Source organism: Loxodonta africana, chromosome 6 (genome assembly GCF_030014295.1).
Source record: "Loxodonta africana isolate mLoxAfr1 chromosome 6, mLoxAfr1.hap2, whole genome shotgun sequence".
Taxonomy (NCBI): domain Eukaryota; kingdom Metazoa; phylum Chordata; class Mammalia; order Proboscidea; family Elephantidae; genus Loxodonta; species Loxodonta africana.
In genome coordinates, this window is record NC_087347.1 from 108,690,976 (window position 1) to 108,716,739 (window position 25,764).

General features: G+C 35.8%; 1 protein-coding gene across 1 annotated transcript in view; it reads left to right on the plus strand.

Annotated features, from left to right (window-relative positions):
- Positions 1–25,764, plus strand: part of LRP1B (LDL receptor related protein 1B) — a 1,749,164-nt gene that overhangs the window by 1,699,240 nt on the left and 24,160 nt on the right. The window contains exons 84-85 of the mRNA XM_064287257.1: positions 353–527; positions 5,234–5,338. Coding sequence (XP_064143327.1) covers positions 353–527; positions 5,234–5,338 — 280 coding nt within the window. The remainder of the gene's footprint in view (positions 1–352; positions 528–5,233; positions 5,339–25,764) is intronic.

The window sequence follows — 25,764 nt, forward strand, 5'->3', positions numbered from 1 at the left end:
AGTATTTCTGCCTGTTTTAAACTAATGGTAATAACCGCTTATTAGAAGGAAAGCTAAGGAACCTTTTTAACTTGAGCTTCTAAATTCAGAACCAGAAGAGTATATTGACTAAAACCGCAGGACAGTATGTAAAATGAACCCATCTCCTCTTTGCCAGATACAATGATGCCTAACTCAGACGAATCAATAGCATAATTAGAGAAATCTAGTTAAATACGATTACAAGCTGCTTTTTTAAATTCATACGCCTGTTGATTATTTTTTTAATATTAAATGAAATGGTAACATTTATGATGATGGAAGTAGAGCATCTTGTAATATAATTTCATTTTCCCGTGTGCGTTCTTCCTAGATGTGTGTCATCTTTATTGTGTGAATTCTGAATCATGTACCATAGAGGATGACGGAAGTGTTGAATGTGTCTGTCCAACACGCTACGAAGGACCAAGATGTGAGGTTGACAAATGCGTAAGATGCCATGGGGGACATTGCATTATAGCTAAAGAAAGTGAAGATATATTTTGCAAGTAAGTGGCAGGTGACTTAATTTATAAAAAGCATTTCAACTTAAAAAGACATAACATTCCAGTGAACACTGTGAAAACAATGTAAATTATTTTTATTCTAAAACTCTACAGGGTAACCTCTTTGCATTTTTGTTTTGGTTTTTAAGGGTAGTGACGATGTTCGATTTACTTCAATTAAACCCAAACTTACACAATGCCCGTTAGGTACATTTGGGGAACATGAAAATTCGTCATGCATTGGAATTGGCAGATGATTCCCTATATGGAATGTTCCTAATAATTATCAAGAAATAGTGAAATGCAGCATACTTTTGAAAAGCTATGTGCGATATTGTTAAGTTAGAAGAGTTCGGGCTTTTAACTATTTCATGATTATTATTGGCAGTGAGTGCCTTGCCTCTCTTTTGTTGTTACAAATTCATCCTTTGAAGGGAGAGCCAAAGGCCTGTGATAGGAAACAAGATTTAATATTTATTTTTTTCCTTTTAATTTGGCATTGAACATTATGCTTCAAAATAAGTAGAGGGAATAATGTTTCCTGGGAAGCAACAACAACAAAAACGTCCAGGTTTGACTTTGGTTACATTGCCTTTTACCCTTTGACTTTAAGATTAAGTGACTGAAAAGCAGAAGAACATCTTGGCTAAAGGGTAATGCCATTCAGTTTTCATCATTAAGCAAGTTTATGCCACAGAGGATAGAGATCAATCCTCACTTCCAGCTTCTTTCAGCAACCTTTAAAAGAAGAGCTTATAAAGAGCTGGACGCTATCACTTGCCTTGCTTGAGAGTGTAATAAATGAGAATATGAGCTAGAAAGGAGTGCTGTGAAGGAGTCATGGCCCAGCTTTCACTGAGCTTGCACTGACAGGGTGCCAGCGCTGAGTTATGATGCTCTGCCAAACAAGGCCCAATAAAATTTTATTACAGGCAGCATCAACACTTTTTTTTTCTTTTTTATTTACTCTTACTTTAGAATTCACTGTAAATGTGATTTGTGTTGTTATCAATGACATTTACTCAACGCTTCCAATTGGGTCATTTGGAAGTACATTATTTTTTAAGTACAGCAGTTAAAAATATGACTAATAAATAAATTTTTGCCATTGGTAAGTACATAAAAACCAAACACATTTTTATGTATGCCACCAAAATTATGTTTGCTCGTTAAGCTCATTAGTTCTTTGGGATAAACTTTAATATGACAGAACTTTATTTCATTTAGTGTACATATGTATGTTTCTTCATGTCCAGTGCAACTTATCAGGAATGAGAATCTTCCTTACAGCCCCATTCCACTCACCCAGGGGATCATGGCCCATAATCTAAAAAAGGTCACAAGCTGCAGTTTTGTGCACAGTTTATGCTGAAAAATTTCCTACTGAGTCATGCACCCTGTTTCCTTTAAAACGGAAAGTCCCATGCAAGAAAAGAAGGCCAGGGCTCTTTAGGGCCCCTCATACTGCCTTTGTACAGTGAAAAATGGCTTCTCTTTCACAGAAACAACAGATCTCCGTAACCTCATAGTCTATTGAGGCCCATCATTATAGTTCTTGTCTTCTAGAAGATCATTTTTGAAAACTGCATATACCAGTGCTAGTTGCTATTCATTTGATGCCAACTCATGGCAACCCATGTGTGTCAGATGAGGACTTTGCCCCTTAGGGTTTTTTCCCAACGGCTGATTTTTTAGAAGTATATCACCAGGCCTTTCTTCCAAGTCACCTCTGGGTAGGCTCTTTTGATAACTGCCTAACACATTAACCATCTGCACCAACCACGGATTCCAAAGTACATATACCTGAAAAACCAAGCCATTGCTGTCTAATAGATTCTGACTCACAGTACCCCTGTAGGACAGAGTAGAACTACTCCACAGAGTTTCCAAGGAGCAGCTGGTGGATTCCAACTTCCGACCTTTTGTTTAGCAGCCAAGCTCTTAACCAGTGTGCCACCAGGGCTTGTTAAGAACAGATAAATAACAGTTGGTAACAATGAGTAGATGATGAACTTTAAAAAAATAACAGTGCAATCACACTTCCTTTATCAGATAAGCTATATAACATTTGAAAATGTCAATACAAACAGAGCTTTTTGGACATTCTTAAAACATATTAATTAAAATTAGTGTTCATTTCTATTATACCTTCTCTCTTAGCATTAAAAGGATGTTTACAGTGATGTCGACATTTCTGTTTCTAGGTGAAGAACAAATGCTTAAAGTAAAATTACTTCAGAGTTAAAGTAAATCATTTTTTATTGAATTATGAAAATTCAAACCACCATGTGTATTTGTGATTGCAAATAGGCAGTTATGTTTCTAACGCACAGCCTATGAGCTGTCAACTAGAACAGGTACTCTGTCAAGTATGACGAGTATAATCTTCTCCAAAGCTAAGTAAACATTGATGAAGAAAATCTTGATCATGATTTTGAATAGCCTAAATCATACCCCTGCTATATCAGTTGTTATGGGAGTTCCTTGTGTGTACTGAAGAACTGGTAATTAACTTTTGGAAAGTGATATATCACATATATTATTTGTGTATATGTATCACATACTCCTCTAAAAAAAGAGTTATTGTGAAGCCTCACATTAAAAGTATGAGCAGTACTCTTTGTTGTGTTACAGTGATTTCTATAACTTGTGCTTCACCTTTGAAGGAACTACCCACTTCTGTCTTCGATTTAGTGTTCAAACAAAACCTTAGAAGGGAAAAGAGGCAGCATCTTTTAGAGTTTCTGGAAGCAGAAGTTTAAAAGCAATCAACAATTAGAATTTATTTTTTGTCTCTTAAAAACTAATCTTTGGTATACATTTATCCTTTTCGTGGAAACTCCTTTAATGTATAACAAGTTAATTTTTCCTTTCAACTTTGTTCCTTTGATGAAACAAGAAACAGTATAACTCTTTGCTCTATTGATTTTCAAGGTTGCTTGGTATAGAGGGCAAGAAAAAGTAGAATTGGTACCTGACATGTTAAATGAAAGTCCTCGAGATCCATTTAACATACCAGACACCAATTCTACTGAATGCCTGCTTGACTCACTTCACATCTATTAGAATGCTTCTGAGGAATCCAAGGGTAGTGCAAAAGGTTAAGCACTCAGTTACTAAAGGAAAGGTTGGCAGTTTGAACCCACCCAGAGGAACCTCTGAAGAAAGGCCTTGTGATCTTCTTCCAAAAGATCACAGCCATGAAAACCCTATGGATCACAGTTCCCCTCTGACACATATGGGGTCACCATGAGCCAGGGCCAGCTCTATTGCAGCTAACAGCAACATAGGTTACACAGGATGTGATATTCTCTGTTAAATCGTGAAAACTCTAGACCAGCCCCCCTCCCATGTCTAGTACATAGTTTACTGGTCATTCCTATTTATCTTGAAAAGAAATGTGAATTTAAAGCCCATTTTTAAAGATGGCTTCGAATTAAAAACCCTGAAAAAGTTATAAGCATCTCAGTACATTTTCAGCAGCCCTACCTCCCATATGAGGTCAAATAAATATTCACAGAATAAATGAGTCATAGAATTGGCAACCAGTTATTCTCAGGCATCTTACCTATCATTGGAAATTACTCAATTATTGTCTGATGAATATACTATCATGGACAACCATTGTGCAGGTGACCAACATGGTCAATCAGTGGCATTGCAGGCTGATTTCTCTGTCAAGGTTATGTCCAGATTTATTATGATATCATTGATTACTGCATCACACCTAGCACCAACATGATCACAGGATCAGAATTACTGGCATTATCTATTGTAATTCTGATTTGTGCTGAGACTTGTATAATTCTATCCTCATATTTCCCATAAAGAAGTTCTTTCAATTCTTTGGAACGTTGATACGTGGTTCTCTTTTCCCCCAACAGCGTTCACTGCACAATCTGATAGTATTTTAGTTTATTTAATAAACATTACAAGTCAGAAATTTATATTTTTTCTATCATTATTATAGTCACTGTTGCCATTGTAGCAATAGTCGTATTGTTTATTCTTATCCAAGACATGTAATGTGGCTGTAAATTAAAATAGCTTCAGTAGGTTTTTCAAGAAAACCGACCTCATTACTTTGTTCCCGTATTACCTGTTGCTCCTCTAACATTAAAAAAAAAAAAAATTTTTTTTTACTGTGGCTTAATTTTTGCAATGAACTGCTCATTTAGTTCTTTTCTGTTAGGATAAGAAGAGTTTGACATCAATTACAATACATATTAAAGAGAAACAGTGGCATAAAAGTGATACAGGATAATTCTACACTTTGTTAGAAAATGTAGAGCCTAAGACTCAACATTTCTTTGGGCCAGATTCTCTGTTTTAGAAGGAATAGCTAGATATTTGCTTTCAGAGTATTTGATCACGTGATTATATGAAAAGGGAACAAGATACTGATGCTAATGGCTCCCTTCGGTGTAGTGAGACATTAGAGTGTATTTTTTCACACATATATCTGCCTGTATTAAATTTTTATTTTAAACAAATGGGTTGAAAATTACCACCAGCAACACTTTATGTCATCATTCTGCTTTAAAAAAAATCCTTGCCTCCAGCAAGTCTGTCTTCCTTGAAAACACACTTTTAGCCAGCCTTTCCATTACTCCTTTGTGATGACCGTTTTCATCTGCAGAAGGTTTGTGTCAGCTTTCAACATAATGATGCCGGTAACAACTGAAATATTTTTTTCTTTGTTGCTGCAGCTGCACCAATGGAAAAATTGCTTCTAGCTGTCAGTTATGTGATGGCTACTGTTATAATGGTGGCACATGCCAGCTGGACCCTGAGACAAATGTACCTGTGTGTCTGTGAGTATTTTATAGCATTGTGGGCATTTCTTGATAGGACTTTGCATATACATGGAATCCCTGGTCTCTTGCTCACAATTAATAATTCATTTTAAATGACTGTTTCATGGACCTCTCTGATCAAGTACCGCCCCTTCATTGGCTTATGTGCTACAGAGTCTCCCTCTTCATCAATTTGCTAATGATTTCATGAGGAAGAACACATTCAATTCTTAGCACCATACCCATTTCAGACATTCATAGATCTTTGACTTGGAAATACAAGGGAAAAGATGTCCTAATTTCACTGCCCTCGTTCGGATACGCGAAACCCGGAGATAATCATCTTAATGAATGTTTTGCTATTTCAGATCATTCATTTTAAAAGAACTTGAGATATCGTTTACAAACCTATAATATTTGTATCGGGTTTAGTGTTGTACCATACAAAACTATTAAGCTCCTGGCTCCTCTGGAATATGTTAACTCGAATCTGGGTTTCTGAACACCTAGAGAAATTACAGGAGATTTTTTGCTCCTGAGAAAACCTGGAATTTCATCACTACCCCTTCTCAATTCCCTGATAGTCTAGAATTGGCAATTTGAGATAAAGACTTCCACCTAGTATGGTCACTGTTTTGAGTTTTCTTTGTCCGCTGGTCAACCTGAAGGAAAACATTCCCATATGATCCGCATCTACAGCCTGGTTCCCATCTCTTAAGAGTAGCATGTGATGAGTGCGTATGAGAAAGAAGGAGCATACCTGGGAACGTTTTTACTCCTTTATTAACATTACTATTTCTGTATGAAATAATTGTAAAACGTTTGCCAAAAAAAAAAAAAGTTAGACGCCTTATTTAGCTGTATTTTACTGGAATTCTGCAGATGCTCTGTGGGGTTTAAAAGTCAGCGCTGTGACCAGAAAGCGAACCCTTGTGATCACTACTGTCAGAATGAGGGGATATGCACTTTAACTGCGTTTAATGAGCCGAGATGCAAGTAGGTTTAACCTTCCACTTACCACTGCGCTTCGTGTGACATCATTTCAGGCCACAGCTCATTGGCTCAAATCATGGACATCCATATGCATTTCACAGTGTACACTTAATCTTGGGGGCTCATCTGTGTCATACACACTTAACCTTTGCTTCGCTCACCAGCAAGTGTGTGCATCACAGGCTGCTAGAATGTCTAGAAATACAACGGAGGACATGAAACAGCTTCATGGAATTGTTTAATACAAATACATTTGCTAGAAGAGTAGCTTTTAATTAGAGAAGTGCAGAAGCAGGTGTTTTTAGACTTTATTACCATGCAATGGCGATGATTTCTATTTAGTAACTGACTTTCCAACTCTAGCAGATGGAAGAACAGATTATTTTGTTTCCCCAAATTTTATTGAGCATTCTCTATATTACCTTCAGAAATAAAATTCCTTTACAGAGAAAATAGATACAGGCTAAAAAAATAAAGAAGCTTTATTTCTTAGTAGTATTAAAAATTCTTTCCTGATTTATTTTCTTGTTGTTTTGAATATCCATGAAAAAATAAACTCAAATTCTCTAAGAAATTTCAGGAACCATCTGTGGGGTAACTATCAATGTTCATCACAATGGAAATTATTTTTGCTTTGTGCATTCGAACTTCAGAGAGGGAATGTACCTGGCATCCTCTTTAATACCCAATGTCATAATCAGCAGCCCTGATTGGCACCTAATGATATCTCCACTGGTGGCATTCTCAGAGTACCTAGTAATGGTTTTACAATCACAATTGTATTAAAATTCAGATATTTCATTAACAAAACCTCTTATTTGTTCATAATATTCTATTTCGTTATGCAAGCGAATGTCATTCTTTAGGTAATAGTTTAAAAATTAAGGGAAGTAATTAAAAAGAGTCACATAGGAAAAAATGTAACTCTTAACCTTTTCTGGAATATATTTGACTATGTTAAACCAATTTTCCTACATAAATGAATCCAGAAAGCCCCCTTTAAATATTATGCTATAAAACGTATATTAAAAAAAACCTATCAAAGAGTTGATTCAATTCTTAGCTTATGCTCAGTTTCACTATGTGTGGCAATTAAAGGTAAAGAGGAAAAGAGGGAGATCATTCTTTCATCCGACCTCTGCCCTACACCCACCCTTATTCTTTCAGTAATTCAGCAAGTATTAAGAAAACCCTGAAAGGGTGCTGGATCCTAGACATGTGAAGATGAAAGAATTTTTTTTTTTTTACAAAGAAGCTGGAAGCCTCGATGGCTTCAGAGGTTAAGAGCTAAGACTGCTAACCAAAAAGTCAGCAGTTGGAATCCACCAGGCGCTTCTTGGAAACCCTGTGGGGCAGTTCTACTCTGTCCTGTAGGGTCGCTGTGAGTCAGAGTGGACTCACGGCAACAGTGTGTTAAGAAGCTGGAGCCCTGGTGGTGCAGTGGTTAAACATTCAACTGCTATCCAAAAAAGTTTGGCAGTTTGAATCCTCCACCAGCCGCTCCTTGGAAATACTATAGGGGAAGTTCTACTTGGCCCTATAGGGTCAATATGAGTCAGAATGGACTTGAGGGCAACTTTTTTTGGTTTATTTAGAAGCTATAGGATTGCTATCAGTTGGAATGAACTCGGTGGCAATGGTTTTTCTTTTCTTTTTTTTTTTTGGTTTGGTATTAAGGAATTCACTAATTATCAAGCCTGAAGACTTATGAGCAACTAATTAACCTAAGATAAGGTCGGTATGAACACAGGGATGAAGGGAGGACAGTAGATTCTTGGCAGGGCAAGTGGAACATTATGAATGAGTAATGCGATAATACGTAAGACTTTATAGAAAAAGTGACATTTTGTTAGAGCGTGTCAATTCAGTAAGGTAGAGAAGAGCATTCTGAAAAGAAAGGGTAGCATAAGCAAAGAGGTCAATGTGAAACTTGCTGGCCTTTTGGGAAACTATTGAGTGCATATATATAGCTAGAATGTGACTGTAGATCTGGGGGGAGGTGTGTGAGAAAATGAGGCTAGAAAGATAAATTGGAACTAAGCTTATGGCAAAATAAAGGGATTACACAGGAACCTGCAAACATTAGGCAGCCAAAGAGATTTGAGGCAGAGGCGCAAGCTAATGGAGTTTGGATTTGAAGATGTTACCTGTTAGCATGTGGAGAAAGCTCTGGAGACCAGCACAGGGACTCAACATCAAAAGGTTTGGCAGCACTGCAGGTGAGAAGTTATGAGAGCTTGAATCCAGGTAGTGCAGCTGGAGGGCAGAACAGTGCAGGCAGTAGATTCATAGATATTTCACAGTTAGTAAATCCAGGGTGATCCCAAGCCAAAATTTGATGTAGGTATTTTTAAATTCATTTGTAGGACACTTGGTTAGGTGATGCCTGCTCTGAGGCCCAAGCTTCATTTATTCTATCCTGCCTAATTTTTCCCTGGCAAGATACATACAACATTTCATGTCCACCTCCTTTCCTCACAAATTAGTCTCAGGGTCACTGCCTGTCCAGAGAATGTCACTTAACATTAGAATAAAAATATTTCTTTGGCATAGCAGCCCAGAAAAATGTTCTCTTCCATTTTTTTTTTTAACTCTTACTAAGAGTAAAAGATACTCATTAGTGACAATTAGTCTCTCTGATAAACTCAGCCAGCAAATATTTATTGGAGAGAGTTATAGCAAATGCCATTTACTTTTGTGTATCTATGTCTCTATCTCTGCATTTGGCTCTATGAAAATTTTATCTGTGCTTGGTTTCTACTCCCTAAAATTTATTCTCATAGTAGAAGTAAAACTCACCGCACTTCTCAAATTACTTAAAAATGAGCACAGAAGTAATTACTTTATCTCAGCATTAGTTCATTCATTCATTTATTCATTCACAATATATTTAGTGAGAACCAATGATGAGTAAGACCATGTGTAAATTAATAACAGAATTAGTAACAGGAAAACTGATTTAGCAAATGCTTTTCCCCAAGCACTGTTTGTTAACCACTTAACACACTTTATGGGTATTATATAATTTAATCAGCCTGACAACAACCCAATGAATTGACACTATTGTTATCCCCATTTCACAGATGAGGAAACTCAGGCCACACAACTAGGAAGTGATGAATGCCTTGGACTCAAACCATGCCTCTTCGATTCTAAATTCCATGCCCAGTTTATAACTCTTATGCTGTACTGGTCTCTTTGTGCTACAGTAACTTCTATATAGTTTTTACTTTTGAAGAACTTAGAGTTCTTTTTGGATAGAGTGACTTTTAAATAAATTAGAATAAATACCATGTGGTAATTGTTATAATAAAAATAGGACCAATGTGCTCTGGGAAAACAATGGAACAGATGAGTTAATGATTCCCAGTGGTATAGGAAGGCTTCATAGATGAAGTGATATTTTCACTGCATTTAAAAATAAATGAATAGGAAAGTTACAGAGGAAAAATGACTATAAACTTTTCTAGAAAGAGTGAGTGATACAATAAAAGGAGAAGAGGCATGAGAGTGAAAGGTGGATATTTTTGAGGATTGTTGTTGTTGTTAGGTGACATTGAGTCGGTTCCAACTCTTAGCAACCCTATGTACAATGGAACACTGCACAGGAACAATGCCTGGGCCTGTGCCATCCTCATAATCTTTACTATGTTTACTCCTATTGTTACAGTCACTGTGTCAGTCCATCTCATTGAGGGTCTTCTTGTTTTTCACTGACGCCCTACTTTACCAAATTTGATGTCCTTCTCCAGTGACTGGTTCTTCCTGATAACATGTCCAGAGTGTGTGAGACAAAGTCTCACCATTCTTGCTACTAAGGAGCATTCTGGCTGTACTTCTTCCAAGCCAGCTTTCATCATTCTCCTGGCATTCCATGGTGTATTCAATATTCTCCGACAACACCATAATTCAAAGGCATCAATTCTTCTTTGGTCTTCCTTACTCATTGTCCAGCTTTCCCAGGCATATGAGGCGATTGAAAATACCATGGCTTAGGTCAGGCACACCTTAGTCCTCAAAGTGATATATTTGCTTTTTAACACTTTAAAGAGTTACTTTGTAGCAAATTTGCCCAATGCAGTAAGTCATATGATTTCCTGACAGGTGCTTCCGCGGGCGTTGACTGTGGATTCAAGCAACATAAAATTGTTGACATCAAACTTTTCTCCATTTATCAAGATGTTGCTTATTGGTTCAGTTGTGAGAATTTTTGTTTTCTTCATGTTGAGGTGTAATCCATACTGAAGACTGTAGTCTTTGGTCTTCATCAGTAAGTGCTTTAAATTCTCTTTAATTTCAGCAAGCAATTTGTGTCATCTGTATAACACAGGTTATCAATGGGTCTTCCTCCAATCCCGATGCCCTGTTCTTATATAGTCCAGCTTCTCAGATTATTTGCTCAGCACACAGATTGAATATGTATGGTATAAGGATACAACCCTGATGCACACCTTTCTTGATTTAAACCACACAGTTCAGTATCCCCTTGTTCTATTCTAACCACTGCCTCTTAATCTATGTACAAGTTCCACATGAGCGCCCTTAAGCATTATGGAATTCCCATTCTTCACAATGTTATCAATAATTTGTTATGATCCGCACCTTCAAATGCCTTTGCATCGGCAATAAAACACAGGTAAACATCTGTCTTGGTCATCTAGTGCTGCCATAACAGAAATACCACAAGTGGATGGCTTTAACAAAGAAAAATTTATTTTCTCACAGTCTAGTGGGTTATAAATCCAAATTCAGGTTGTCAGCTCCAGGGGAACCCTTCCTCTTTCTGTCAGCTTTGGAGGAAGGTCCTTGTCCTCAATCTTCCCCGGGTTGAGGAGCTTCTCAGGTGCAGGCACCCCGTGTGCAAAGGATGCACCCTGCTCCTGGTGCTGCTTTCTTGGTAGTATGAGGTCCCCAACTCTCTGCTTGCTTCCCTTTCCTTTTATCTCTTGAGAAATAAAAGGTGGTGCAGGCCACACCCCAGGGAAACTCCCTTTACATTGGATTAGAGATGTGACCTGGGTAAGGGTGGAGTTATAATCCCACTGTAATCCTTTTAACATAAAATTGTAATCACAAAATGGAGGACAACCACACAATACTGAGAATCATGGCCTAGCCAAGCTGACACATATTTTGGGGGGGGGACACAATTCAATCCATGGCAACATCTTTCTGGTATTCTTGGCTTTCAGCCAAGATCCATCTGACATCAGCAATAATTTCCCTCATTCCACATCCTCTTCTGATTTTGGCATGAATTTCTGGCAGGACCCTGTCAATGTACTGCTGCAGCCGCTTTTGAATGATCTTAGCAAAATTTTATTTTAGTGTGATGTTAATATTAATGATGCTGTTTGAGAATTTTCAAGTTCTGTTGTATTATCTTTCTTTGGAATAGGCATAAACCTGGATCTATTCCCATCAGTTTACCATGTAGCTGTCTTCAAAATTTCTTGACATAGATGAGTGGACGCTTCCAACATTGCATCTATTTGTTGAAACATATCAATTGGTATTCTGTCAATTCTTGGAGCCTCATTATTTGCCAATGCCTCCAGTGCAGCTTGGATTTCTTCAATATCATTGGTTCTTAATCATATGCTACCTCCTGAAATGGTTGAACTTTGACCCATTCTTTTTGGTACAGTGACTCTGTTTATTCCTTTCATCATCTTTTGCTGCTTCCCATGTCATTCTGTATTTTCCGCATAGAATCCTTCAAAATTGCAACTAGAGTCTTGAATTTTTTCTTCAGTTCTTTCAGCTTGAGAAATGCTGAACATATTCTTCCCTTTTGGTTTTCTAACTCCAGGTCTTTGCACATTTCATTATAATACTTTACTTTGTCTTCTTGTGCCACCCTTTGAAGTCTTTTGTTCAGCTGTTTTACTCCACTGTTTCTTCCATTTGCTTTAATTACTCCACATTCAAGAGCAAGCTTTAATTTTCTTCAGCTTCAACTTGAACTTGCATATGAGCAATTGATAGTCTTTTCTGCAGTAGATCCCTGACCTTGTTCTGACTGATAAAATTGAACTGCTCCATTGTCTCTTTTCACAGATGTAATCAATTTGATTCCTGTGTATTTCATCTGTTGAGGGTCAAGTGTAAAATTGCCATTTATGTTTTTGAAAACAAGGTATTTCCAATGAACATATCGTTGGTCTTGCAAAATTCTGTCATGTGACCTCCAGCATTGTTTTATCACCGAGGCCATATTTTCCAACTACCGATCCTTTCTTGTTTCAAGCTTTCACATTTTAGTCACCAGTAACTATCAATGCATCTCGATTGCATGTGTGATCAATTTCAGATTGCAGAAGTCTGAATATGGCATTACGGGTTGGTACGTAAATTTGAATAACAACCGTATTAGGTGGCTTTCCTTGTAGGCGTATGCATATTATCTTATCACTGACAGCATTGTACTTCAGGACAGCTCTTGAAATCTTCTAAACGATGAATGTGAGGCCGTTCCTCTTCAATTTGTCATTACCAGCATGATAGACCATACGTTTGTCCAATTCAAAATGGCCAATACCAGTCCATTTCAGCTCACTGATGCCTAGGATATCAATCTTCAAGCATTTCATTTCATTTTTGACAGCTTCCAATTTTCCTTGATTCATACTTTGGACATTCTATGTTCTGATCACTAAAGAATTTTTGCAGCTGTTTCTTCTCCTTTTGAGTTACGTCATATCAGCATGCCATATCACCAAAAGCTTTACTTCATCCATGTCATTAAAGTTAACTGTACTTTGAGAAGGCAGCTCTTCCCCTGTTATATTTTGAGTGCCTTCCAACCTGAGGGGTTCATCTTCTGGCACTACATTCGACAGTGTTCTGCTGTTATTCATAAGGTTTTCACTAGCCAATTTATCAGAAGTAGACCACCAAGTCCTTCTTCCTAGTCTGCCTTAATCTGAAAGCTCTGCTGAAACCTGTCCATGATGGGTGACCCTGCTGGTATTCAAAATGCAAGTAGAATAGCTTCCAGCATCACAGTAACATGCAAGCCGCCACAGTACAACCAACTGACAGGTGAGTTGTTGAGGATACAACACAGGAAATGTGGCATAATGGAGGAGAGAAGATTAAAATTGTGAGGTAGATTTTATGCCCTGATACAGGAGTGGATTTATAAAAAGCAAAACAAAAAAGAGTAGAGGACTAAGGACTGAACCCTAGGAGGTACCAAAGTTTTGGTACTATGCGAGGGAGGTTTCAACAAAAGTAAATGAAGAAATAAAAGTTGCAGGAGGTTTATCAAAGAGTAGTTTCCTCTAAGTCAAAGGAGAAGCGTATCAAAGAATATCAACTCCAGGCAGTTTAATGTAGATAAGAGTTATAAATGGCTTATTGGATTTTTAAATAGATGGTCACTATGAGAGATTTTTAAAAGCCCTATACAGACAGAAACCAGGCTATAGTTTATTAACTAAAAGGTGAGGAATTAGAGAAAAATGTAGATTCATTTCCTAAGAATTTGTCTAGATTCGAGGGTAGGTAGGAGATAGAAAAACATTTTTGTTAAAAAAAAAAGTATTCAAGAAAACTGTTCATTCAGTAAGTATTGGTGCTTATGTGTTTAGTGCTTCTGTTCTGCCTCCTCATTTATTGCATAGTTCCTGGGATCCTAAAAGCTAGTAAGAAGCAATAGAAGGCACAGCAAGTGGTCTCTATTCACCTGGGGCAATAGAAGAAGAAGGTGAGTCAGGAATAGGAGGAGGATATGGAAGGTGTGGCTATTTGCCTCCATGAACAACTGCCTCCTTTGCCATGAGACCAAAAGAAGTGGATGGTGCCTGGCTGTCAACACTGAACATTTTGATCAAAGATTCTATAGAAGAATCCTGATCAAAAGGGGGTAAATGGAGAACAGAATTTCAAATTCTCATGGACTCCAGACTTTCTGGAGCCATGAAGACTGGATGAACCCCCGAAACTATTGCCCTGAGGTAACCTTTAAATTTTAGGCCAAAAATATTTCCTGAAGTCTTCTCAAAACCAAACAATAATTTAACTTAACTAGTAAAGTGTCTACCTTGAGCATTGTGCCGTTTTAGGATCTGTCTATATGGGATCAAATTGACAATAGCAAGTTGAAAGATTAGATAGGAACCTTAGCAGGTAGTGAGTTTATGTTAATGGTAGACGAACAAATCAGGAAGAGGAGAGTGAGAATGGTTGCATAACTCAAGGAATGTAACCAGTGTCACTGAATTGTACATGTAGAAATTGTTAAATTGGTGTGCATTTTGCTGTGTTTATTCTCAGCAACAACAGCAACAAAAAAAGAGTGGGGAGATGGTTCACAGATTTCATGCTTGTTTCTTAGAGTTGGAATTTTCCTGGTTTTACCTAAGATATTTATAATCCATTTAGTGTTAAAATATAAAAGGTCTATGTTCAAGTACAATAGCAAATTAGTCCTGCTAAGGAACACTAAGCTCTCAGGAAACCCTGCTAAAATGATCAACTCTCCACACAAGGGGAGATTTTTTTTTGGAAACACAGATTTCAACCTGATCTCGCAATTGGTAGTGGTCATGTATCTTAAATGAAAAGTTTAGCATGTGCTATTTTGTTTAAAAGGATTATAGGAAACAAAGTCATTTTAAAAGAAAATTTAGTGTTTTCCTTAGTTTTTTCCTGTAGGTAAAAAACTATTTGAATTTTGCAGAACTTATACACATTTGGAAAGTCTTTGAAGTATTCAGATCCATGATGGTGACAGTTTTTCCATATTGAAATTTTATTACTGTATTCTTCAATTTAATCAATGGATTTGTTCTTTGAAAACTTTCACTTTTGTCTCTTGATGGCCATTTTCATTTATTACTATGTGTGTGGGAGAAAGAAAACCCCAAAGTGAAGCCCAGAATAGGTGAATAGAGTCTAGCCTTCTTTTCACGGAGGGAGTTTTGATATTTCATGGAGGAAGTTTATTTGGAGGGAGTTTTGACATTTATCAAATTAGGTATATTGAATAATGTTAAATAATGTTCTCATTTCAAATTAATGTATATTATTTTGACAATATTCATCCTGTTAAATAATATTTGATTATGAGTCAGATTTCTTAACACAACGAAGAATTATTGAAAACAGTAACAAGTAGACCATGCCTTCCCACTTCTAAGATTTTTCCCCGGAGTCTGAATTTCATTTACATTGGATTTCAGTTTCTTTAAAACATAGAACTACTTTTTTTTTTTCTGAAGACAGTACAAATGGAAGATAAAAGTTTATTTCTGAATGGAGAAAAGTGTATACAAGAAAGTCTAGATTCTGTCCCCTCATGCACTGCTTTCATAATGAAGTTTCAAGTATCAAGTTTGAAGATATTTACCAGGATAAATTTTTTTTGACAGCTGATCATTTACTACGTGGTGGACATTTTTTCACAGACACCATAAACTGTGAACTAAATATATTCTTAAAGCTTATAAGAAGCTTACAGCAATTATGTATTAGCAGAGAAGATATTATATTTTACTGCAAAATATTATAAAAGTGATACAATTTTGTGGCTTTAAATGCTTAATTACTTGATTTAAACAGAGGAATGGAAAACAAAACAAAAATCATCAAGACAGGCCTGGCTTTAAGACTTTTTGTATTCGATTCGTTCTACTTTCACTTCATCTCCGATTAGCTGGTTTCCTTCTCCGATAATAAATGTTTTAACTCCCTCACCTCCCCTACTACTATTACTGTATCAACATGGACACAGTCCCACACACATGTCCTCGCTGCATAAACAGTTTGCCACTCTACACCTAGATGCCTTGCTCAGACAGCTCACTCAACTGAAATGTCTCCCTTACCTTTGTTCCAGTAAACTTTTATTATCCCACTAGTCTCAACTCAGGTATCATCTCTCTGTACGTGGCACTTGATAAATGGATAATAAATATTTGTTGACTTGGGCTTAACTAAAATTTTTCAAAAGAGAACAACAAATTTTAGGGAAAAAATTATATATATATGTATACCAAACCCATTGCCGTCAAGTCGATTCCAACTCCTAGCAACCCTATAGGACAAAGTAGAACTGCCCCCATAGAATTCCCAAGGAGCTGCTGATGGATTCGAACTGCCAGGCTTTTGGTTAGTAGACAAGCTTTTAACCATTGCGCCACTAGGCCTCCAGTATATATATAGCTCTCTGTATATTATCATATACATAGATGATAACATGTACTTTTATTTACTTTTCTCTTTATGCCACCTTAGGCATTTTTCCTGGGAAATTCACTGGCAGTCATTCTATAAGAAAATAACTAAGTGCTTTCATAGTATTTCTCATCTTTCCATAGCCTTCTTTTGGTTATAAATTCTCAAAGGCACAAAAATCAACCCTCTAATCCCAAACTGCAGCTGCACCCCACTGAAGACTAGAGAGATATTGAAATATTCTGGTAAACTTCTCTGAGGCAGAGATTACTAGTGCTTGAAGACTCACACAAGCATGTAGCAGAGGACAAGAGAAAGTCAGGAAGTCCTCCTTTCTTAATTCTTCTTTCTATTTTCTGGTTTTTGAGTGCAGATACAAAGCCTTATTCTGCTCATATCAATCTCCTATGTTGACAGTACCAGAGGGATCTAGTTATTGGCTTGTATGATCACTATCAAAGGTGAGACCGAGAGTAAGGAAGTTTTGCTGATTCCTCAACAAGATACAGAAAGTGGATAGGGCAAGAGTTTTGAAATCAGACTTACCTGGATTCATATACTCACTCTTCCTTTTACTATTGGTTGACCTATCGGATTCTTTAAGCCTGGGCTTCTTCTTATCTAAGATAGTGATGTTAGTATGTACATTTAAAGACTTCCTTATGAAAGAAAATGTGTGGGCACCCATAACATTAGTCTGAAAACCTATGTTTAGAGTCAGTAGTTCCTCTATTTCTGCTTGGCTTCAACCATGACTATGGATCCAGACTTATAACTATCTTTTTATTTTAAATCTTTTTGGTGTAACACTTTGCCTTATGATTTTATTTTAGGTAACTTCATTTGATTATTTGCTGAAGTTTTCTTTCAAACTCTAGTTCCAGTTTTGGACAAGCAGCTCTGGGCTGAGATCTTGATACTGCAGTTAAATACTAGCAGAGATTTGAAAACTCCCTATTGGTTTTGTATATTCTCCTTTTTTTTTTAATTTTTATTTTTAATCAGAGTTTTCTTCATAATATGAATTCTCCTGAGGATATGATCACAGTTCTCTATACCCTAAAGACAACTAAGTCAAGAAAAAAAAAAAAAAAGTCAAGACTTTCTGCATTTGGACAAACTTTTATGGAGAATATTCTAAAACTATAGAAAAGCTAAAGCTCCAAGACTAGAAACAAAGAATTCCTTAAGGCCAATATTAAATACATTTTTCTTATTTTATTTAGATTCATTCTACCATAGATGTTTATTTTAGAAATTAAAAAGTATTTTTTTATTTTTGTTTAAAAAAATATTATTTTTTTTCAGTGTTTTGGTTTTCCAGGGCTGCAGTAACAAAATACCACAAAATAGATGGTTTTAAAGAACAGAAATTTATTTTCTCATAGCTCTGGATGATGGAAGTCCAAATTTAGGGTGTCATCAGAGCTTTGCTTTCTTTCTGAGGTTCTAGGGGAAGATTCTTTATGGTAGCCCTAGTCTCACATACTTTGGACATGTTATCAAGAAGGACCAATCCCCGGAAAAGGACGTCATGCTTGGTCAAGCAAAGGGTCAGCAAAAAAAGAGAAAGATCCTCATCTAGATGGGTTGACACAGTGGCTGTAACAATGGGCTCAAACATAGCAATGTGTTGAGGATGGCACAGGACCGAGCAGTATTTCGTTCTGTTGTATGTAGGGTCCCTATTAGTCAGAACAGACTCAAAGGTACCTAATAACAATACATACACATATTGTTGGGTATGTTCAATGTTCTTCACCAACACCATAAATCAAAGTCATCAATTCTTTGGTTTTTCTTATTCATTGTCCAGGTTTTGCATGGATAAATAGATAGATAGACAGAGATAGGTACAGTAAAACCTGTGAAAGCCAGAAACTGTATAAGGCAGAAACCTGTCAGAGAAGGAAAACTCAAATATTTTCCACTAAATATACAGTGTTAGAAAAGTGGTGACTACAACCTGTCAAAAGCAGAAAACTTTCGAGATCCAAAAAAAACAAGGCAGTCCCCTCTAGTTCCACCTCTCACAGGTTTTACTGTATTGTTATATATCTATATCTAGATATGGAAACCCTGGTGTTATAGTGGTTAAGCGCTACAGCTGTGAACCAGAAAGGTTGGCAGTTCAAATCCACCAGGTGTTCCTTGGAAACTCTATGGGGGCAGTTCTACTCTGTCCTGTAGGATGGCTATGAGTTGGAATCGACTAGATGGCAGTGGGGAATATCTAGATATATATAGATATAAACACACATATACACGTGTCTCTGTACATTTACATCTATATAAATGTATTATATGTATGTAATTTTATAAATTTCGATTGTAATGTGTATATGTGTGTGTGTATATGCCAAATTTATATATGATTGTTGTTCTCACTTTTTTATTTTATGTCTTTATCACTTTTTTCTATTTTGTCCTTTGCTGTTTTTACTACTTTTATAAATATTTATCTACTTCATTAATTTATAAAGAAAACTTTTATAATATTAAGTATCTTTTATGTTAAAATAAATCAGCTTCTTTTACATTAAAAAATTAACATAAACCATTTTATATAAATTCTCATATAAGAATTGCAATGTCATCTTTTGACTTTTTATTAAGGTAAGAACTTTAGTATGCTTCATTTCTTCACTCTTGCACTGATATTTATCAAAATAAACTATTTTTTTTAACTTACAGCTTCTCATTTAAAAATGGGTGCTGTTGAAAATAATTTTGGATATTGGAATTCAAAATTTTGCAATGATGTATTTAAATTGTTTCTATATTTACCACTGTACAGACTTCTTTGTTCTTTTTTAATTTAATTTAACTTTTTTTTTTTTATTGTACTTTAGGTGAAGGTTTACAGAACAAACTAGTTTCTCGTTAAACAGTATGCATATTGGTCTATGACATTGGTTAACAACCCCACGACACGTCAACACTTTCCCTTCTCAACCTTAGGTTCCCCATTACCAGCTTTCCTGTCCCATCCTGCCTTCTAGTTCTGGCCCCTGGACTGGTGTGCCCCTTTAGTCTCGTTTTGTTTTATGGGCCTGTCCAATCTTTGGGTGAAGGGTAAACCTCAGGAGTGACTTCATTATTGAGCTGAAAGTGTGTCTGGGGGCCATGCCGTCAGGGTTTCTCCAGTATCTGTCAGGCAAGCATAGACTTCCTTATTTTTGATGTATTAATTTTCACTCAGTTAGTAAATGCAAATATGTCTTTTTGTTTTTGCAAATGAACAGATAGATGCTAAATATTCTAAATCATAGCAAATCTCAAGACATTTTATTGCTTTCACATATAAATAACTTGGGGTCACAAAAACTGTAGTTTGTTGGGATTTTTACTGCTTGGAATTTGAGATTGCAGAATAGTCTCAGGTCAACGTTGTTCTTAAATACTTATATGCAATTTGATTTTGTTGTTTTTTGCTTTTTTCCTTATTAATTCAAAATAATAGAATATATGCAAGCATGGTTTTCTTTTGATTTTGCTTTTGTTTTCCTACCCCCATCCATGAACATCGAAAGTCATTTCCACCTGCATAATGAGAACTTTCATCTTTAATTATACTTTGGATTCTTGCATCTCTTTCTATTTTTCTGGTTTCTTCTAATCAAAATATACCTTAAAAAAAAACTTTTTAAAGGTATATTTTAATCTTTGGTCCATAGTATCTCTTCTCCTCATCTTTTCTTACTTATTCTGTTTTTTACACTTGCATTTTCAAAGAATTTTCCATGCTTGAATTTTTTTTATCATGATTTCATTTTTTACTCTAATATGTAACATATTGAATGCAAATTTTAATGCTATAACTGCCTTTTAATTTTTTTCAGTCCTCCTGTGTCTCTTTCATGTCAAGTTGTTTTATTTTTAAGAGTTTGCTACTAAAAAAACCCACATCGTGTTTAATTTATATTCAAGATTCCAAAACTTTGCTAAAAAGTGAATGTAGTAAGTAGTTTTTATAGCTATGATTTTTATTTATGCTTTTATAATAGGCTTTTCGCTTTCTCTCATTAATACATGCAGTTATTTTTCCATATACCTCATGCTGAGCTTTTAATTGTCTAATTTATCCCTAAATGTGATGAGTCATCCAGGCCTAGTGATTAAGTAGCCTGGTGAGTGTATTCACTTTACCCCAGCTCTTCCTTCATTTGAGGGTAGTAAATCCATTTTCCACATCTACCTCTGGAATACATGTTCATACAGTTTCTAGCCCTTAACCCTATTATCTGAAAAAAAAAAAAAAAACATGCATCTGATCAGTTGTTTTCAAAAAAACTTATACTTTCTGGTTCCTTAGAAAAAATCACAAGCAAAGCTTCTTCTGTTTCAGCCTCCTCTCTTTTACTTCTGGTTGGTACATATCCCAAGATGCATGGTGCCTCTAAGAGAGCTTCCTGCTCTGTTACTTTTTTAGAATTGCATTAAATGGATCTCTACTGTCTCATTCTCATCATAATACAAATGTGCTTTATTTCTTTAACCTTAAACACAGCAGTGTATGTATGTTTTGTGTGTGTGGTGTGGGTATGTGTGTGTGTGTGTGTGTGGAGGGAGAGAGAGAGAGAGAGAAAGAAAGAGGCTATTATCTGAGATATATGGGCATTTTTTGAATTGTGAGAATTTCCTACTGTTGTGGATTAAATGAGCCCTGGTGACACAGTGGTTAAAGTGTTCAGCTGCAAACCGAAATGTCGGCGGTTCAAATCCACCAGCCAATTAAGGGAGAGAGATGTGGCAATCTGCTTCCATAAAGATTGTTGTTGTTGTTAGATGTCATCGTGTTGGTCCTGACGCATAGCAACCCTACGTACAACAGAAGGAAACACTTACTGGTCCTGCACCTTCCTCACAATCCTTGCTAGGTTTGAGCCCATTGTTGCAAATCTGTAATTTGTAAGTGCCTCCGTTAGGAAAGTCTTAAAGAAACACATCAAAATCAGAAGAAAGAAACAATTTTTAAAATATTTGAATCTTCTGATAAAGGAAAAGTAAAAAGATTGATTCTAACATTGCTTTGCCTCTGAAGTCATGTCAATCCGGACACCATTGTTTTGAAAACGGCAGTATCACCAAACTCCAAGACATTTCTTATATATTCCCACTTCCTGCTCATACCCAGAACAATTCTCCAGGTGGTCAGAAACAGGGCAGCACTGTCAGTTTTTATGTTCTAGTTCTTCATTTCAAGAAAAAAGCTAAAACGTCTTGCTGTGAGCATTTTCCCCCACTTGTATTTGGTAAGATTTGTATGGACAACTGTTCTTTGTTTTTCTGTTTTGGAAAAAATGGTCTCCATGAAATTATCTGCTTTTTCTGCTCTCGTGTGTGGGTGTGTGTGTGTGTATGTGTGTGTGTATGTGTGTGTGTTTACATTTCTCATGTTACTTTATGATATTGCATATTTTATGGCTAGAATTGACCTCTCAGCTCTGTGTGGCCTTTAGACATCAAACATATTTCTACAAAATTGCCCTGGGAATGTTGCCTATTCTACTCCATGGCCCCTTTAAATTTATGTCTATTTTTCTCTGGAAAAATGTAAATCCCATCAAGAAAGAGGTATGTCCTATTTATCTATTTAACCCCTCAAAGCTAGCATGCATTCTTTACATAAAAAAATATATATATATATATATTTATAATTTTTTTTTTTTTGAGCTTAATTAACATTTGCTGTAGAAGTAAGGTCTTGGCTCCTTTATTATATTGTAAGTCGTGAGGCCTATATTTTGATCATCTTTCTATCATCGTATAACGGCTCATCTTACTTCTCTAATAAATCCTCAAAGAATGCAAGAGTCAGAAAAATAAAAAAAAAGATTTCATTCTTAAATTATTTTTATTCTCTTTCTCATCTTTATGAAACATTTGAAAACTACTTTAAGGCTTTTCCTGAGTTTTCTGGAACTGAGGGTAAATATCTCTCACTACATAAAAAAAAACAGGTAGGCTTCATCCTAAATTGTTAGGAAAACTTCTTCCTGTTTATTTTCTTTCCTCTTCTCCCAGTCTTTTATTTTGCTCCTGTTTTTTGGTTCTTGGGTTTTACTCAGGCATTTGCTCTCAATAATGAATGGAGAAGAAGAGGAATGTAAGGTACAGCTTCTTCCTTTGAGGTTCTCCGAGTCTGTTTGAGGAAAAAGACGAATTGAGAAGGAATATGGCAGGTGATTTAGGGATTTGCGTAATGTCATGATAAATGATGTTTGTCGAGAAGCATTGGATAATACTGTCAACCTTTTGGTTAGCAACCAAGTTCTTAACCACTGTGCCACCAGAGCCCCAATGTTTAGCTAGAAGTTTGAAAATCATTCTGAAAGCATTCTTAATTTGAATTATCTCAAATATATATACATATATATGTACGCATTATATGTTTATATACACACATTTATATATGTGAGCGTATATATTAAACATATAAACATATATAATTAAATATATAAATATATTTTATTGTTAATACATTATACATAATGTAATATATACATTAGAATGATCTTGTGTATATATTAATATATTGGAAAAAGAGTTTGTGGGTTTTAAAAAAGAGATATTAAAATGAATCCCAACATGCTATTTATGGACAGTAATTTCTTTTTTTCAATTCAAAAGAAGTGACTAGTCAGTTTGTGAGAAAACAGGGCATAAAAGAGCCAAGTGATATACCTTATATCTCGGGGTTGTAGTTTGCCTTTTTTTTTTTTCAAAATCTAAATTGATGAGTATTTGAGTCAGGTCATTATTCAGACGTGAAAGAGGCATGATCAAAATTGTGATGTAAGGTGGTACCTGTGTGTTGCACTGCCTAGGTTCCTGTCCCAGCTCAGCTACTGACTAGCCATGTGATACTGGGCAATTTTTTTTTCTGCTCTTATTTTAATACGGAAATACTATGAACATCTACCCAATCAGATTTTTTTGAGGCTTAAATAATATAATTCATGTAAATAGAATAGTACCTGCAATATAGAAACCCTTTTTTTTAAAAAAAAGTACATTCTTAAAGCCATTATAATAGACAGGACATAAAATGATCAGAAAATGGACTAATTTGGGCTTCTTGAAATCTGTAGATAAAAAATATAGATTTAAAAGAAAAAGTACTTGGTGTTGAAAATAAACCAAAACCTGGCATAAACAAAAATTAGTATTACAGTAGCAACAACAATTAATAATAGTGGTTGAAGGTAACCACAGAGATAAGTAAAGCCCAGCTCGAGTCCTCTTTAGGGAAACCACAGAAAAAAAGGACAGGGTTTCTGCCTTCAGTTACCTTAGAAAACACACGCAGAAATTGGCTTTAAAAACACTTTCAACGTGGATTTAAAAAAATGCAGAATGATGCAAAGTGAACGTGTTAGTGCCGAAATGGACATTCATTAAGAGAGTGGTCTGAATTAGGCATTTTATTGTTTTCTAGTTGTGTGATTATTCCAGTCTAATTATTTTTTTAAAGGTTCAGCCTTATTTGTCAAGTTCTTAGGATGAAAAATATATAAGAAAATGCACAGGTTGTGGCTTTTGGGGAGAAGTTAATGAGTTCTGTTTCTGTCGCAAATTTTAAAAAGCTGGGAATGATTCCCCTATATTGCAACAATTAAGGCCTTGGTTTCTCAAAATACTGGCCCTGCAGAATGGAGACTGCAGGCTTTGCTCTTCAGTGCTCCTTGATGTCAGGCTCTGCAGCATGCCTCCATGTGGACTGGCGGCCTGGTGGCCCCATAGAGAATATTTGAGAAAAGTCCAAGGAAGTTGTCATGAGTGATTTCAGACAGATCACAACTCCCAGCAGGGGTAATGAGCAATTCAACTTTAGCTGTCTGTGTCACCCACATTTCAAGAGGCAGGTCTTTGTTTTCTGCCCCTTGGTATATTTCAAAGCACAAAATATGAAATGTAGATGTCTTTTGGAGTGGTAAAGGCCAAGAAAACCTGTCACATCAATATCTATCCTTTAGGATCCCAGGTAACAAGTTGTAGCTTGTTCTAGCTTTTGCCATGTTAGTCGTGCCATGGGAAAAAAAGGAATCCAGACATCACATTTCTCTGAACAAGTAAAAAGCCCCGTTTGTGCTTTCAGAAGGCAAGTGGCACTGTGTAGTAAAGAGCCATTATTACACAGTTGCATGTAGGGAAGCTATTGTTATGGAGCTTTGATAGATTGAAACTATTTGTCCTTGTTTTTGAGATATATACTTGACCTTTAATGTGGTCAGTAGACAAGAACAACTAAAGAAACCAAGCACAATACAATCAAATATTATTTTCATGTGTGTAATTGCTACTTTTTTCATAATTTAAATTCTTTGCCTCTCTATTAGTCTGCTTTCACTAGATTTTGCTGCTATAATGAACAGTCCCAGATCTTAGGTACTTATCAAAACAAAGATTTATTTCTTGCTTATGTTCCGTCCTAGAGTAAGTCAAGAAAACAAGGTCAATCAACATTTTACTTAGTACTTGATCCCTTAAAAACTTTGTGTAATCCCCAGAATAAGGCTTGACTTATATGGCTTAACCAGAAACATTAGTTGAAAAGTTAAAAAAATAAATAAAACATTTCTTATATTATCACCATTTAAGAAAACACTGTATTTCTCCTTTTTCTCACTCAGATAGTAGTAGAAGGAAGCTATCATGTTAAAGGAGTAAAGAAACCTAAATGTAACACTTATTCCATTGGGAATACAATCATAAATCATAATTTTATTGGTATGCCACATACAATCTGTAATGTACATAACATTATTTATCACCTGAGAGAAATAGACAAATGTAGCTACTAAACAAATTTTATATATATTAACTAAACAAATTTTACATACGTTATGCCATTTAATCTAAGAAACCTGGATTTTGTTTTTCTTTTGTTTTTACTTTTATGATGTTCACCCTGCCTTGACAGAAAAAAAAAAAAAAAAAGAAGAAGAAGAAGAAAGGAAGGAAGGAAGGGGAGAAAGGGAAGTTTCCATATCAAAGTCCCCTTTAGGCAAACACCTTTTGAACTGATTTTTACTTTTTTTTTATTTTTGACATGAAAAGAAAATAAAAATGTCATAGTTTGCTGAATCCTGGGACAAGAAATGAAGTGTCACACAACTGACATTATTGGATGAATAAAAACTACATGCCCATCTCACTAGAATGTGATCACTTAATTTTGAAAATGGATTTAATGAATAAATAAAGGATGGGAAGGAGAAAAAAAGGAATGAAATATTTGCCTGTTCTTGTGGTTCTTAGGGACC